Raw genomic sequence first — 17,119 nt, 5'->3', positions numbered from 1 at the left:
TTAAGGCAGTCAGCCGAGGTCCTCCGGCAGTGGCCATTTTAAGACCTTCTTGTCCGCTTTATGAGCCTAAACTGAACTGGCTTCCTCGGTGTTCAGGGCACTGAACTGGCTTCCTCTGTGTGCTGCGTTTGAGACCAATTTTGAGCTGTAGTTTAATACTGAGTTTTCTTTTATGGTTCGCTCAGGGAGCCTTCAGAGGCTGTTTCTACCGTCTGTTCAATAAATGCATCAAGTAAGGGTATCTTAGGCATTCCAGGCTTTATATTTTAAATACCCAAAGCCCTAGGCAACATTAGAAGCTAACAACCTGATAAATTCCAGTTTGAAAAAAGGGCTGTTATGATTGAGTTATAAAAACTCCAGGTGCTGCGATTTCTGGCTTCCAGACATGCCCTGGCTGTGGATTACGCCAACATTCCCTGATCTCTGCCCATTATCATGTAGGCTTATACTTACAGGGAAGTTCACAACTGCAGGGTCTTTAACCATCTTCCTAGTGAGGCCATGAGGCAGGAAGGAACGGCTGGCAGGGTTTTATGTTAGCAGAGAAAAACACGGCTCAGACATCCCCTATCAAGACCACACACGATATTCTTGGGGAAAACTCAGATCAGAGCTGCTAATTTCCAAGTTCCTTGTCTGCTCCTAAGAAGAGCCAATATTCTGTGAGTGTTGATGATCTGTGAGGCACTGGTCTCAGTGCTTTACCTGCATCTCCTCATTTGTTCGTCATGACTGTCCTATTATGAAGAACTATTGTTATCCCCATTTTACAGATAGGCAAGATTGAGGCTTATAGAAATAAACTAACTTCTCTAGGGTTGCACAGTTAGCAAGTCATGGACTCTGAATTTGGACCCTGAATGGTCTAACCACTAGAGCCCAGACTCTCTTAACTCTTGTGTTTCCCTCATCCCCACCTAATTCCTGTGGACTGATACAGTCCCATGTTTACCAAGCCTTTGTAGGGCAAGATCCTAAAAGCATTAGACTGATTCATGTTTTATGTAAAAGGTTTTGCCTGGAGGAGTGACTAAAAAGAAGGGTAGCAAAAGGGGGAAATGATGTCATTCTGGGAATGTTTAATCCTGATAGCAGGATTTCTGAATCTCAGCACGCTTGACCTTTGGGTTGGATAAATCTTTGCTATGATCCCACTGCTGGGCATACACACCGAGAAAACCGGATCTGAAAGAGACGTGTGCACCCCAATGTTCATCGCAGCACTGTTTATAATAGCCAGGACATGGAAGCAACCTAGATGCCCATCAGCAGACGAATGGATAAGGAAGCTGTGGTACATATACACCATGGAATATTACTCAGCCATTAAAAAGAATTCATTTGAATCAGTTCTAATGAGATGGATGAAACTGGAGCCCATTATACAGAGTGAAGTAAGCCAGAAAGATAAAGAACATTACAGCAGACTAACACATATATATGGAATTTAGAAAGATGGTAATGATAACCCTATATGCAAAACAGAAAAAGAGACACAGATGTACAGAACAGACTTGTGGACTCTGTGGGAGAAGGCGAGGGTGGGATGTTTTGAGAGAACAGCACCGAAACATGTATATTATCTAGGGTGAAACAGATCACCAGCCCAGGTTGGGTGCATGAGACAAGTGCTTGGGGCTGGTGCACTGGGAAGACCCAGAGGGATGGAGTAGGGAGGGAGGTGGGAGGGGGAATAGGGATGGGGAACACATGTAAATCCATGGCTGATTCATGTCAATGTATGACAAAAGCACTACAATATTATAAAGTAATTAGCCTCCAACTAATAAAAATGGGAAAAAAAAAATCTTTGCTGTGGGGGGGTGTGCATTGAAGGATATTTAGCAGCATCTGGCCTCTATACACTAGACCCCAGTAATCATCCCCCAAGACATCCTGGTTATGAGAATAAAATATGTTTCTAGACATTGCCATATATGCTCTGGGGAGCAAAATCTCCACTGTTCTAGAGGGTAATATTACATCTTTCCTCGACCCATTAGTATAGACATGGAGGTTTTTGTGTTTATTTGCATGGGAACCAGCCTGGCTGCACTGTTGGGTTGGCCTTGAGTCTCTGCTCTGCCCCTCTTTTTGAGCCTCTCCTGTGGGTTTCTTGAGATATGCACCTAATTCCCCTGGTCCTTCCCTTCAAGGAGTTTGAGGTCTAATTGGGGAAATGGATGAAGAGGAGTGAAAACATGGGACACAGAAGGAGCGGCTTCTGTTGTAAACGACTCAGCACTGCCACGGAGAGAGGACCCTGTGGGCTTCCAGGGAGAGGGGTCTTGGAGCCGGACCTGCCTGCACTCATCTGTCTTGTTCTTTCCAGGGCCAGGTATTGCATTCGTGGTTTACCCAGAGGCCTTAACCAGGCTGCCCCTCTCTCCCTTCTGGGCCATCATCTTTTTCCTGATGCTCCTCACTCTTGGACTTGACACTATGGTGAGTGTCCCCTTTTGACCTCTACCCCAGTCCTCCTTCTGAAGACCCTTCTTCTGGGGCTCTGTCATCCAGCACATGGCAGGGTTCGGGCTTAGCATTATCTCCGTGTTTGCTGAAGTGATGTGTAGTGACAGTGAGGTGCCTGTCCAAGGCTCAGGATAACCTTGCATTTGTGGGTGACTCAGGTGATGGTGCAGAGGAGCTGTGCGCTCTCCCTCTTTCCTTTCTCCATGCAACTTTTACCCGCGTTCTTCCTGCTTGGGTGTCCTTTTGCCAAAGCAAGTTCTGTGGGGCCTGATAAGGGAGAATAATGTGAAGTCAATTTTAGGGAAATGGCTCTGGGGCTGAGACTACTACAAATCATGCTGACAGGTGCTCAGAGTTTAGTAGTTGGGTGCAAGCAGGGTTTTCTCCTCAAGTGGAAGATCAAATGCGATGTAAACGGGAGGAGAGGAATTTGCATCTCATGAATACAAAGTGAAGCTTAAAGTGTCGCAGTGGATGGATGTGAGTGCAGCCTCTGGGGGCTGGAGACACAGCTCTAAGGTTCACGTCCTGCTTAGATTCCCCTTGCTGACCTTGTGGGTGGGACCCCAGCAAGATCCTTTAGACTCATCAAGGGAAAGTAACCCCAAAGACCAATCCTCATGTAAATACCACTTGGCCTGGTGGGAAACACAAAGGACTTTTTCTGAGCCTTTGGGGTTGGGCAGTGCCTCAGGTGTCCCTTCTCCGGCATCATTCCAGTTTGCCACCATCGAGACCATAGTGACCTCCATCTCGGACGAGTTCCCCAAGTACCTGCGCACACACAAACCGGTCTTTACCTTGGGCTGTTGTGTTTCCTTCTTCATCATGGGCTTCCCAATGATCACCCAGGTAAGATGCCTGCCGCACACAGGCTTAGGATGGGGGCAGGTTGGGGGTGGGGCTGATGGCTTTTCCGTCTTTTTACTCTTAACTCCCAGACCTTAGAATAACAGCCAAACCATTGCCATTTCCAAGTAGATGGCACCAGTTCATTAGAGACTCTGACCGCAGAGGGAAATATGTCACTTTGGCTACTAATGATACTTCTAGCATTTTCATAATTGAGATGTAGCCTTCTTGAGCCAACGAGACAGGTGTGTCCTACTTTAAGAAAATGAAATACATGGAAATCCAACTTTACCAACCAGGGAAATTTCCACTTGATTACCTGTAATATACAAGATCTATGGTCACTGGAGTTTCTTTTGGTCCTGAGTGTCTGGTAAGATGAATGTTTGCTCACCTGATGTATATGTATATTGCTTTTGCTGTCTCTTGGACCTTGAGCAAGTCACCACGTGGGGCCTTGGTTTCTTCATCTGTAAAATGATGGATTGAAAGGAGATGGTCTCTAAGCCTCATCTAAGAGTGCGGTAAAGATGCAGGGGGAGGTATGAGGACTGTCCACTGACAGACATGTGAGGACTGCCCATTGACACCTGAAGGTCTTGGAGATTGGTCACATGCAGGTGTATGGGTAGAAACGGCCATCTGCTGCTTAAAGCAAAAACGATGCAATCTGGCTACTTTCACAGTTACATCTTCAAATGTTGACCTTTGCCTTTTAAGAGTAAGATGTTAGATCACTTTTCTGGGCTTGTGCTGTTGATGAGCTCGGAGTCTCTCGAGGGACTGCTTTGCTAACACAGCAAGGCCTCTGGCTTGCATACCAGACCAGAGTTAAGTTGCTCCTCTCCAGGAGAAGGGGAGATCCTTTAGCTGCTGTTGGCACGTGACCCTGCTCGGGCTGGACGGACGGCTGCCGGAAGTGGGACGCAGCCTGGAGCCAGGCCCCCTGACGTTGCTTGTCTCTCTGCCCTGCCAGGGTGGAATTTACATGTTTCAGCTTGTGGACACGTACGCCGCCTCCTATGCCCTCGTCATCATCGCCATCTTTGAGCTCGTGGGGATCTCCTATGTGTACGGTAAGGGAACCCCTGAGATGGATGCTGAGGCCAAACTGAGTGTCGCTGGGGCATCCGTGGCAGGCAGGTTTCTCATATTTAAGAAGGCGAGGCAAAGGCTTAATTGCAGCTATTTAGGAAACAGAGCTGCACCTTTATTTCCAAACTTGCCTCAACCAGTCGAATCTAGATGTAACAGAGAAACAAAAGATGACCTATGGTGAAACTTTGTTAGCAGAAACTGCTGGGACTGGGGTGTGCCCTTGACAAAGAACGGTTAATGCCTGTGGACGGTGGCCGGACTAGGGGGGAGGAGGGAGACTGCTTTGCTCCTATGAATGTATTTCAGGGTCTTGGTAGCTGTAGTCTTCATGCAGCTTGAGGTGAGGAGTAGCTTCAGGGGTGGTCTCCTGACACTAAGTGAGTAAAGAGAACCTCACAGATCCTTGTATGTGGGTATGTTAGTCGCTCAGTCGTGTCCGACTCTTTGCAACCCCGTGGACTGTAGCCCGCCAGGTTCCTCTCTCCATGGAATTTTCCAGGTAAGAATACTGGAGCAGATTGCCATTTCCTTCTCCAGGGGATCTTCCTGACCCAGGGACTGAACCTGGGTCTCCCACATTATAGGCAGATTCTTTACCATCTGAGCCACAAGGGAAGCCCCATCATAGATCCTTAGGACACTTTATTAGCATCATGGGGGCCTGTGATGCAAGATCTCAACCCCTGACTTTCTCAGGAAGAAACTTCCAATTCCCTTATAAATTAACCCTTCCTATCATCACCATAGCAACGAGCATCCTATAACCGGTGGGGCCATTCTCAAGAAGAATAGGAAAAATCAGCAGATGCCATCTTTGCCCTTCCTGGAGAGGTGTTTGTCCTTGGCTGGGGGGTGGGGTTGAGTCTCACCAGGTGACCTCTTGAGCCCCTCATGTGTACCACCAGTCAGCTATTGGGGTCAAGACGGTGCTGACATCCTTGTGCCTCACAGTCTCAGAACCATCCCTAAAATATAGATAAGGCCTCTATAGTAAATACCAGAAAGGTGAAAAATGCCAAGTCAGAAGACCCATCTGTATTTCAAAACCAAAAAGAGATGGTGAAAGGAAAGGCAGGGTATCACTTGGATGCAGGGATGTGCTTAAGAGTCTTTTGCCTTTAATGTAATGGTTAGCCTCTTGCCCATCAGGGCTTCAGCAGCTTCTCACTTTACTGAAAAATCCATTAAAATGGAGGGTGATGGGCAATCAAGATATAAAAAGGAAAGCTCTCAAGTAAAAACTGGGTGCCCCAGAAACAGGAAAACACTGCAATCATTGTTGGGCATTGGCAGAAGAAGAATTTATCTCAGCTGGAGTTTACATCCCCACTGCAGAGAGAGTTTAGTTTCTGGCCAGAGAAGCGGGCAGGCATGCCAGCTGTCTTGATGGCATCAGAGGCCAAACTGCCAGCACTTTGAGCCGATGAGACAGCCTCACGCCTGCAGTGACGGCTGTGATTGAAGACTCGCGTTTAGGGTAAGGCTTCAAAGAGCTTCCTACCTGAGCAGAGAGTGGCTGAAACCCGGCCAGTCTGCCTCAGTGAATCCTAACTTTTTGCCCAGATACCAAAGGCTTTACTGAGGGGAGGCCTCTGGGGCTCTCTTTTGGGAAACTCAGCCCTTGTGGGTCCACACATAAGCTGAAGTCGCCAGATGGTCTGTTGGCAAAGTCAGGAAGGCGCTTCATTGCGGCACCGGCCCAAGTGTAGGTCACCATCTCACTGACCTCCTCTGACCTGTAGCCGCCCCGCTATTGCCCACAAAAGGCAAATTTGCATGATTCTTTCCAATAAAACAGGGTTGTTAAGTGCGGTTTACAAGCATCCATTAAAACAGAAACCTTTTTAACATTTCTGTTTTTAGGACTTAAATATCTCTCTCCCAGCCCTCATATAAATCTGGCGGTAGATTTTTTGGTTCTGAAGGAAAAAGTAAATCCCGAGTGCTTTTTCCGTGATCTCTGCTGATCTTCCCAGGGAGGCCACCCAGGCAATTACCTGGACTCTAGAAGGCTGGTGCTCGGCCAGCTCCCAGGATGAGGTGGACCCTGTGCTAAGCTCAGGTTGAACTTGACTCCTGTATTGTCAGATGTGGGTGTGACCCTCTGATTTTGGACCTGGAGGGAATTCTAAGAAGGGAATCTTAGAAGAAATATTTGAAGTTAATGTCATTGTTAGAGGTGAAAGGAAAAGCCTGTACAAATATATAACATATGCTCCAGATGACAGTGGATTCTTTATTGACATAATGAGCCCCCAAACAAATGCGGGTTAGTGTAAGGAAGTTGAACATGAACCCATGAAGAAAGGAAATGAACCTGACTGATTTGATCCCCTTCCATCCTGGCTGCTGAATCTGAAAAAGAAACAGACACATTGCAGAGATTTGTGTTTTCTTCCCGGTTCTAATGATCTCTAGAGTCTAGATATTCTAGAGGTTGCCATTCAAACATTTAAAATACTTTGGGTACAATTTTCAAGTTTTATCTTTAGATCAAAAGAGCTGATTCAGGCTCTCAAGGCAATGCTCTTCAAAGGCCAATATCTGGATATGAGGTAGCTTGAAAAGTGGAACTCCCCAAGTTTGGTGTAGGAACAATCTCTTTAACAGACTTTACCTAACAGAGTCGCTTTGTAAAAGTGATTTGTACTTTCCTGAGAGCCAATGCAGGGACTTTCTTGATGGGGAAGCCGTGGCATTAACCTGCGGTCACAGAGTCCTCATGCCTGACAACCAGCTTGGCTCCATGCTGCGTTTCCCGCAAATCACAATGTGCTCCGTTGTCTCGGTCTATTTTCCTCCACGTTGGTCAGTGACTTGTTTTACATCCCGCAGCACCGTCTTCCTCTCCATCCTTGTGAGGGATGTTGGAGTTCCAGCAGGTAATGACTCTTACCTGGCTGGGAACCCTCAGGCTGCCCAGAGATAAAGGAGGGCCGGACTAACCAGAAAAGGACTCGAGAAGGTGGCATTTCAGAAATAAAAGGACATAAAAGAAAACAAGGACTGAGGCTTAGTACTGAGCTTATTGCTAACCAAGGCAGGGAAAATCTAAGCCTGCACATAGGATTTTGGCTCCAAGGGGTGCAGCCAAAACATCACATTAACTGTCAGAGAATAATTGGAGGTACCCACAGGGCTGGAGACCTAGTTTGTGAGACTGAGGGCAAGATGAAAATCTGGAACCCTGTGTTAAAAATTGTTCAAGCTGGCGACAAGAGACCATTAATCCAGGGGTGGCACCCTTCTCAGCACCTGGCCCTGGACAGGTGCTTGGCTCATAGGCCAGGAGGCTGGCCCTGGCCACACAGTGGGGAGAGCAGTCCCTGGAAGACCATACTCAGACCAAAGGCGAAGGTGTGATTCATGAAGACAAGGGCCATAAAGTTGCACGGGCGAAAGTGATTGGTTGGTTGAGGCAGGTCCTTGACCTTCAGTTCAGGATTGCTTGGTTATATGGGGCTTGTGGTAGGCCCCTTTCTGGGCACCGGGTCAGCGGGTCTGAGTCTAAAACAGTAGCTATGAGCTCACTGCTGTTTTTCTTTCCTGCTGTTTTTCTGCTAGTTCGGGGAGAAGCTGTTGCTCTGACCCCTTTCGCAGCTCTCTTACCCCTCCAGGTTCAAGGTCATGCAGTGGGCAGATCCCCATGCACAAGCTCCTGGCTCCCAGATCGATTCCTCTGTCTAGCGTTAGCCTTGAAGAGGGACTTGGACAAGTGGGGAGGATAGAGCAGGCAGAGGAAGCTGTGTGAACAAAGGCCTGGCCACTGGCGCAGTACGGGACTCTGGTGGGGGCTTGGGCGTGAGTTCAGGGTGCGGGCGGTCTGCGCTGGGTGTGGGCCAGAGCGGGTAGGGGATGGAGGGATTGGAGAGCCTGACTCAGGGATGAGTAAGAGGCGGGAGGCTTGCCTGGCGGCTCCCACTGGTGCCCTTGGGCAGCATCTGCCGGGCCACGCTGGCAGATCAAGCCGATCCATCACCGGACTGGAGACTGTTGCAGCAGGCGTCGAAAGCCCACACGGGAAGGGAGGAAGCTGACTTTCCAGGGATTGTGTTAACTCTGGAACCCAAGTCATCTCGCTCAGTTCTGGGGCTGCTCCTAGGCATCGAACTGCCTCCTGCTGAAACTGGGCACCCGCCATCCACTCCCTCCTGCAGTCTGGACCCAGCTCCCCGTCCCCTCTGGGGGGACCTGAGCACTTCTTCCCGCCCCCCGCCTCCCATAGGAGGCTGTCTCTGTGTGTCTTCCTCAGACTAACCTTGAACTCTGTCACATCAATTTCCCTAGGCAAGCTGCACACCACTGTCTCCTTGGAGAATGGTTTAATGGAGAGGAACGGTAACAGGACTGATACTGAAAACAGAAGATTTTAGAATCTTTTCCTTTTTGAAGAACTGAGTCCCACTTTCAGGTTTCATGTGGGTTTCTGAGGTCCTCATTTTTTAAAAATTATTTTTAATTGGAGGATAATTGCTGTACAGTGTCGTGTTGGTTTCTGCCATAGAGCGACATGAATCAGCCATAGGGATACTATGTCCTGACCCTCCCACCCCCGCCCCATCCCACCCCTCTAGACTGCCCCAGAGCGCCAGGGTGAGGTCCCCGTGGTGCAGTGAGTTCCCACTGTTTTACACATGGTGATGTGTGTGTTTCAGCGCTGCTCTCTCCATTCATCCCGCCCCAGTGTGTCCACAAGCCTGTTCTCTGTGTCTGCGTCTCTATTGCTGCCCTGCAAATAGGTTCATCTGAGGTCCTCATCTTTAACTTTCATCTCTTTTTTGGTTCTAACCCTCACTTACGTCCAGAGGGTCTAGTGTCGAGAGGCAAGTCATTGAAGGAGTTTGACGACGGGAAATGAGACACAAGCAAACCCGAAGATGGTCACATAGCTTCTTAAAGTGTGCAGTTCTTGCTTGTGGTGGCCCATTATTTGGGGCGACCAGTCAGAACTGCCGTCTATGAAGGGGCTCAAACTCAGGGCCCTCTCACGTCTCTTCAGCATGGCAACCCCCCAGTTCTGAGAAGCCTCACTTCTGATGAGCTCAGGAAACAATACAAGAAATTGCTTCCTCCTCAAAAATTCTCTGTGGCTTTTCCTTTCAAAGAGCGGATGCTGGTTATTTGGGGCCCTGAGAAAAACTCTCATCTGCTTTTTACTTTGCATAGTTATGTTGATCAGCGACCAAGAAGACCACAATCCTTTGAGTTCCAACAAACTGGGTGATAGCCACGTGGAAGTCACATTGGTTCTTGCCTGTCCTTATCCATCTTCCATGGAGCAGAGATAAATTGACTCATGGAAGAGTGTCCTTGGGAGTGAGTGAAAGTCCCTCCGTTGTGTCTGACTCTTTGTGATCCCATGGACTATACAGTCCATGGAATTTTCCAGGCCAGAATACTGGAGTGGTAGCCATTCCCTTCTACAGGGGATCTTCCCAACCCAGGGATCAAACCCAGGTTTCCCACCTTGTGGGCGGATTCTTTACCAGCTGAGCCACCAGGGAAACCCATCCTTGGGAGGATGGGGGATAAAAAGCAACATACAGTGAGTCTCCCTTGAAATCCCAAAGCTTTCATAATACACTGTGCTTCTTGTTCACGATCATAATCGGGTTTGCCAGAGTTGGTTGCTGAACCCATGAGCCCTCCTGTGAAAACAGCCACACAGGTGACTGTGTCAGCCTGTGGCAACGTGGAGATGCCTGGGTTAGGCTGGGATGGAGCTTTCTAGCTGGGACCGTGGGATGACATCTCATGTTGAACTTCACTGCAGAGCGTGTTTGCTATCTATTTAAACATTCCATTTGCCTTCATCTTCCCGCAGTGAGTCATCTGTCTGATGGTTTCCTATGTAACAGGGGTCATGTTGACAGCAAGAGGGGGCCATCCCAGCCAGTGACAGGCGAGTGAGAGGCACTCCTGCTGTCCACTGCTGCATCTCACCCCCTGCTACCACCCCTCAGGCTCCATCTGTGTTTGTCTCTTTGCAGGCTTGCAAAGGTTCTGTGAAGATATCGAGATGATGATTGGATTCCAGCCAAACATTTTCTGGAAAGTCTGCTGGGCCTTTGTGACTCCAACCATTTTAACTGTAAGGACTGCATGCTTTATCATGCCGGTGGCACCTTGCATGCATATGCGATGCTTTATGTTGAACAAGACGTGTGCCTACATACAGATGAGCCTGGGGGGCTGGTAGGATGGATATTATTCCTGTCTTTCAGCTGAGGAAACTGAAGCTCAAAGACATGAAGCACCTTGCCCAAAGGCGCCAGGCTGATGGAGGGGTGGGGGCAGAGCTAGGACTCATGGTTGGCTCGGAGCATCCCTAGAGAGCATTTCCCATTGTATCAGTCTGCCTCATGTGATCCCAGCTCCCACACGCTAACCACGGTACACCCTTTGAACACAGTGCTTTTTATGTACCATCTCATCTCTCCCCTACAGGAGTTCATCATCTCCATTTTACAGAGGAGGAAACTGATATTGTAGAACTATTCATTGTAACATCAGCCTGGTTTTCAACCCAGGCAGTCTGTCTCTAGAACTCTTAAACACTGCTTAACACAGCCACTATACAACTAATATATATAGCAGAAGTTAGACTTTTATTGTTCATTTTTATTGCTTTTGAGGACTATCTTATCATCCTCAAGTGTGATGATGACATTTTGAGATCATCTGACATTCATCTTCTTAAAGATCAGAGCCCTTCGTGTACCAGTAAATCTGCATGGAGACTCACATGCACGTCCTGTCATCTGCTCCTTTATTGTGGCTGAGCTTCTGGCTTTGCCTCCATCCACTCTCCAAGCACAGTAACTGACAAGAGACCTTGTCTTGCTTCCTCCCTGGCTTGTGGTCAAAGGCTGCAGGAAGCTGGCTGTAGTTCCTGCTGAGCCCAGCAGGTGGCACTCGAAACCAGATTAAGACCTTTGTTTTCGCTGCACCGTAACAGCTTCTTTAACCGAACATAACCGTGAAATAGTAAACAGATATTTTCCTTAAAACAAAACCAAAAACCAAAAAACACCCTAAAAACTGTCACAGAGTGAGTTTTAATCAACACATCTCAATTTCTTTCTGAAAAAGAAGTTTAGACAGAAAAAACATTCAGTATTTCCCTCCCTCGGCATTGACCCGAGACAGCATGTAGAAGCCACATCTGTGTCTACGTCTGCATCTGTATCTGATATCACCTATCAGAGGCTGCAATTTGTCTGAAAAGCCCCACCAGGCTGGGGACATGAGAGCTGAAAAAGATTAAGGCAGATTTTGCAGCTTCTTGAATTCAGGACTGATGGATTTAGCCATCTGCGGAGAGAACAGGAGACACCCCCACCCGCTCCCCTGTCTGCCTCTGCTGTTTTCCCTACCTCTGCTGAGCTTCGCCAGGTCCTCCTGTTACTGCTACACACGTTTTATTCTCGGGTGAAATCAAAGTTAGAATCTGTCCCAGATTCTTTTGACCTTTGCCTCCCGTCTTAGAACAGATTAAGCTTCAAAGAATCTTGCTGTATTCTGCAGAAATGTATCACACAGTGATAATCAACGTGATGACCTGTGGGGGTCTAGCATCAGGCAGCCTCTTTAGGAACATTGTCTTTTAAGCTGCTGACCACCCTGCTTGCTGGGTGATTCTCCCGTCACTTTACAGATGTGTGTGCTGCGGCTTGGAGAGGCTGAGGAGCTTGCAGGGGGTAGAATAAGACTCGAATTCAAGGCTATCTAGGCTTCAAGATGATACCTGTCTAAACACACTTCTAATGCATTTCTAAAAGCCTAGTTGCTTTCATCTCCAAGTGGAGTGTGGCCAATTCTGGATTAAAATCATCCCAGTCTTCTTTAGGAGCAGAATCTCAGAGAAAAGGGATAATGGGGACTGGCTGCGTTTCTTGAGAAAGTGCCTCAACTGTGCTGTGCATTACTCAGTTTCCATTATAAAACTCTCCACAAAAACCTGTGGAAAGGTTCCAGAAAATATTTTCCGCCAAATCTTCCCTCTGTGTTTAGGAGCTAGAGACAGGAAGAAGTGGTCAGTTCCCTCATCAGCATCACCTTCTGTTGCCATCAGCTGAATGTCAGGTGGACCTGGCTCCATGGCTAAATTATCTTTTCTCATGGCCAGGTTCATCTGAGAGCAGGGTTTTAGCAAAACGGATTTGGCAGGGTGAAATTGATGGCAAGAACAAGTTTACACAGATAAATTTGATGTGGTACCTGTGTAACAGGAAATGGTGTCAGAGGACCAAGCCTAACCATTCCTTTTTGGCCATTTGCCCTTCTGTAACACAGCTATCTTGTAGGAGACTAGACCGAGCTGAAATTATGGGCTTCATTGACTTCAAAACCCCTGAAATAAAATTGATTATTTTTATATGTGCCTTCATTAATTTATAGAGCTATAAATATTCTGCATGCAATTATTGTATACATAGGCAGATCATGTTACTGACTTATGCACACATAAGCAGATGTATTGCTATTTATATAGTAAATGAAATGGAGCAACTTACCATAATTACATTAAGCCCTATTTCCAATAGACTGGTTAATAAAGCTTGTAACTCTTGGGGCAAATGTTCTAAAGGGGGCCTAGAGTCGATATATCTCTTATAGGAGCAGTATTTTCAACCACTGTCTTCAGGCTCTTGTTGCTTTGAATCCATATATTGAATTACTGTTGCATTGGAATAATCACTTACCCCAGCAGTCCGGGCTTTGTAGCAATCATAAAGATGCCTTACATTTGTATAATGCTTCCCACTTTTCCAAAACACTTCCATGTATTATCTTTCCTGACAGAATTCCCTCCAATCATTTTCATGCAATTCTTTTACTGCTGAAGATAGAACAAGAGAGGTGAGGAGGAGGGAGGAAGTAGGTGGATACATTGTTCTAGGCAGAGGCTGCCATAGGTGGGTTGAAAACAGGGGAGAACTCCACTTCCTGAGGGTAGTGCTCCCTCCCCCAACAAAGCCATTAGGACCCCTCTCCTGTCTTTTTCTTGTGCCTCCTTTTCCCACATATCTGTTTCTTTGCAGCTGCACTAACCGTTTTCAGAGGTTTCTCATCACTGTTGTCTGCCAAAGTGCGTGGCGAGGGGGCATCAAGGGCTGAAAATGAATCATGACCTCTCTTAAAAGTGAAGGGGGCGGCGCTTCCCTGGTGGTCTAGTGGCTCAGACTCCATGCTCCTAATGAAGGGGGCCTGGGTTTGATCCCTGGTCCGGGAACTAGATCCCATATGCTGCAACTCAGAAATCACTTGCTGCAGCTAAAGATCTCACGAGACACAGCTAGGACCCAGCTCAGCCAAATAAACAATTTTTGAAAAAAGCAACAACAGAAAAGGGAGAGGGTCCCCTGAGTAAATAGCAGACTGTTGTTTCCAGAGAAGCCCTGTGTTGTCCACCGGGTGTGAAATGGATCTGTTTTATAGCAGAAAAGTCTGAGACAGAAACATACGGGTCCCTCAGCTAGTAAGCGGTAGAGCTGAGATGAGCCTGTCCCCAGCTCGCCGTTTGGTGGCGCGTCCACCTCGTGTCTTTTGAGGGGGGCAGGGCCGCCCTTCTCTTTGTCCCACCGCTGATTATAGAACCAGACTTCCTGCTCAGCCACTGCTCGGGGACCACTTAGCCAGCTTCAGAGGCAGCTCCTGGAGATGGTCCTTTCCCCATTCAAGGTGAAAGCAGAGTAGATGCAATTCGTTTTCCACATTAACCTAGTGGATTTTCCCCTTATCACTCAGGCTGGATCATCAGTTATAGCAAGCAGAGACAGCCCCTTGAAAACACTCACCATCCCCTCTGCCACCTCCACCCCTCAGTCACCCTGGTGTACATCCTTGAAATCCGTCCTCTCAGCCCCTCTGAGTGTATAGACACCCACGTGCATTGCTGAGTTTTTATGCGCTGACAAGTACAGCTTCAGCACCTCGGTGTGTGTCAGTTCATCTTTGAAATCCAGTTCTTTCATTTGGAAAATGTAGTAATAATACTTCCTTTACAGGATCATCACGGGGGGAAAGGAGCTAATAGATATGAAAGCAGCCAGCTCACAGCAGGGGTCTGACACGTGACTGTTGAGGGCATACTCACGTCCCCACCCTAACATGTGTGTTTCTCTTTTCTTCCCAGTTCATCCTCTGCTTCAGCTTCTACCAGTGGGAGCCCATGACCTATGGCTCTTACCGGTACCCGAGCTGGTCCATGGTGCTTGGTTGGCTCATGCTTGCCTGCTCCGTTATTTGGATCCCGATTATGTTTGTCATAAAGATGCATCTGGCTCCTGGCAGATTTATTGAGGTAATTGTATCAGTTCCTACGCCTGCCGGTTCCCTCCCAGGGGACAAGCTCTGAGAGCTCTGTGCTTTAAAAAAAAACAAAAGATTCGGTAAACTTATTCTAGCGGGAGACTGGGTGATTAAATGGTTACAGTTGCTATCGTTTCTATTAAACCTGTTTTTATTATGTGTCATTCCTCTAATGGAGGGGCTCCCGAGCTGTTATGTGTTCTTCCCCAGAGCAGTGACAGCTCTGAAAAATAAGTGATCAGAGTGTCTCCTCTCTCCACGTGCCCCCTCCTCCTCTCCCCTCACCCAGAGTTTATTTATTATTACTATTTTTTTCACCCAGAGTTTAAATCCCAGCGTTTGGTTGTTAACCACACAGCAGATCGCCCCTTTCCTGATGTTTCTCTCTGTCGGAGGCAGCTCCCCCTCCAAACACCTATTTACCAGTTACATTTAAAATCACTAGGCTCAGCTGAGGGATCCAAGCTGGTTAACATGTCACTAGAATGTAACACTCCTGTAGAATGTAATGAAAGGTCCAGGACATGGCTGGTATGAGGTGATGCTTATCTTAGTTAGTCCCTTGCTGAACCCATTTCCCATTCCTCATGCGAAAAGCTCCCCACCCTCACTCCAGAAGAGGATGGTAAGGGGACAGCCGCTTGCTGAGCCACCGGTGAAGTGTGGTCGGGCTTTTGTTATTCATGAGAAATCAAGCGCTCAGACGTGCTAGGAAGCGATCCATGCTGCCTTGTCTTAGAGGTCCAGCGGGCTGCTGTTTTGAACCAGATCAGTGCTACTCAGGGCCTGGCCCAGGGACCAGCACCACCTGGGAGCTTGAAAGTCAAAGTGTTCGTCCCTCAGTCATGTCTGACTCTTTGTGACCCCATGGACGGTATATAGGCTCCTCTGTCCATGAAATTCTCCATACTGGAGTGGGTTGCCATTCCCTTCTTCAGCGGATCTTCCTGTCTCAGGGATTGAACTCAGGTCTCCTGTGTTGCAAGCAGATTCTTTACCATCTGAGCCGCCAGGGAAGCCTGGGAGCTTCCTGGAAATGCAAATAATCAGGCTCCAACTCTGCTCCGCTGAACCAGAATCTCGGGGATGTGGGGCTCTGGTGGCCATGGTGTAACAAGCCCCCAGGTGGTTCTGATGCGAATGCAAGCCTGAGAGGCCCTGGATGAGAACGAGGTGAAGAAACACATGTGTAGATGCGGGTGGTGAGGAACAGCTTGGTGGGCTTTGCCTTCGGTCAGCCAGATTGAGGAAGACAGTGCCCTGGGGCATCTCAGGCTCGGGAGGGGAACAGCAGATGGGAAGGGAGCACGTGAGTGAGCAGGCTACATGAATGTGCATGCGATGAGGAGGTTCTCTTTGTTTTTCTGGACTAAAGATGGAGGCAGAGTTGGCGGAGAGATGCAGGAGTTTTCTTCCTGAAGCACTGGTCCAGGTTCCATCCTCAGGAAATTCTCTCTGTTACCTCCTTAAGGTGCATTGACATGGTCCACTCCCCCCCAAGGATGGCTTGCTCCAGCCTCGGGTGGACTCCCACTCCCTGACCCAGTAACCTCTTTCCTTCTGAACAGAAGCTGCGTTAGCCTCTGCTACTCTTGTCTTAGGCTGAAATCCTCTAAACCGATGAGTCGGCAATATAAATTTATTATGGTTAGTTTGGGACACAAAGGTTGCAAACTGATGATTAAGGGGGAGATTAAACTAACAGCTATAAGAAGCAGCTTCTTTTTAATAGGTAATAAACACATCATTGTTCCCTCTGATGTAGTCAGAAATCTGCCTTCTTTTTCCTTATTCTAGAAAATGCTCCAGTCAAATTATGTTTTCCCTGAAATGTTCAGTTCAAGGATTAGAGACATTCCCATTATTTTTAGCTCTCCTGCAAGAACCCACACTTTTGAACCAAGTCAGAAGCATGTGTTTTTGTCAACAGATAATTAAAATCTTTGCTCACTCTTGGCAGTGTATCTTTGGGGTTGAGGGTTTTTTTTCTGGCCATTTATATACTTTTGGGAAATATGCTAAACAAAATCCAGTTATTTTGATGTAACAACTCACTGTTGAGACTAGAACAAAGTAATTGAGTACATGTCCTTTGCAGAATGTGTTTGGCAGTAGAGAAAGTAGCTTGTGGATCCTCTCCATTTGGAGGGGAAAAAAATGTATAATTAGAATCTGGGCCCTTTATCTTCTATTAATCTTATGCATGGCAAACCCTGAGCAACTGTACTATTGATTGCAGGGTGATGTAAATAATTTCAGGTGAACTAAACTAAGTTTCCTCCGTAACACATTCCTGGCCTCGTTAATTAACGGGGCTGGTCTTCCTAACTGCTTCTCCTGGTTGAGGACCTCTTGGTTCCAGGAGGTGTCCTGGCACATG

The 17,119-nt window shown here is 47.5% G+C and overlaps 1 protein-coding gene across 2 annotated transcripts in view; it reads left to right on the top strand.

The window, feature by feature from the left end:
* SLC6A5 (solute carrier family 6 member 5) overlaps positions 1-17,119 on the top strand; it is an 86,645-nt gene that overhangs the window by 64,848 nt on the left and 4,678 nt on the right. For both annotated transcript variants that reach the window (XM_070457288.1, XM_020892465.2), the window contains 5 exons: positions 2,336-2,448; positions 3,196-3,327; positions 4,304-4,403; positions 10,416-10,516; positions 14,564-14,731. In XM_070457288.1, coding sequence (XP_070313389.1) covers positions 2,336-2,448; positions 3,196-3,327; positions 4,304-4,403; positions 10,416-10,516; positions 14,564-14,731 — 614 coding nt within the window. The remainder of the gene's footprint in view (positions 1-2,335; positions 2,449-3,195; positions 3,328-4,303; positions 4,404-10,415; positions 10,517-14,563; positions 14,732-17,119) is intronic.

Source organism: Odocoileus virginianus, chromosome 28 (assembly GCF_023699985.2).
Source record: "Odocoileus virginianus isolate 20LAN1187 ecotype Illinois chromosome 28, Ovbor_1.2, whole genome shotgun sequence".
NCBI classification, from domain to species: domain Eukaryota; kingdom Metazoa; phylum Chordata; class Mammalia; order Artiodactyla; family Cervidae; genus Odocoileus; species Odocoileus virginianus.
This window is presented reverse-complemented; position numbering and strand designations above follow the sequence as displayed.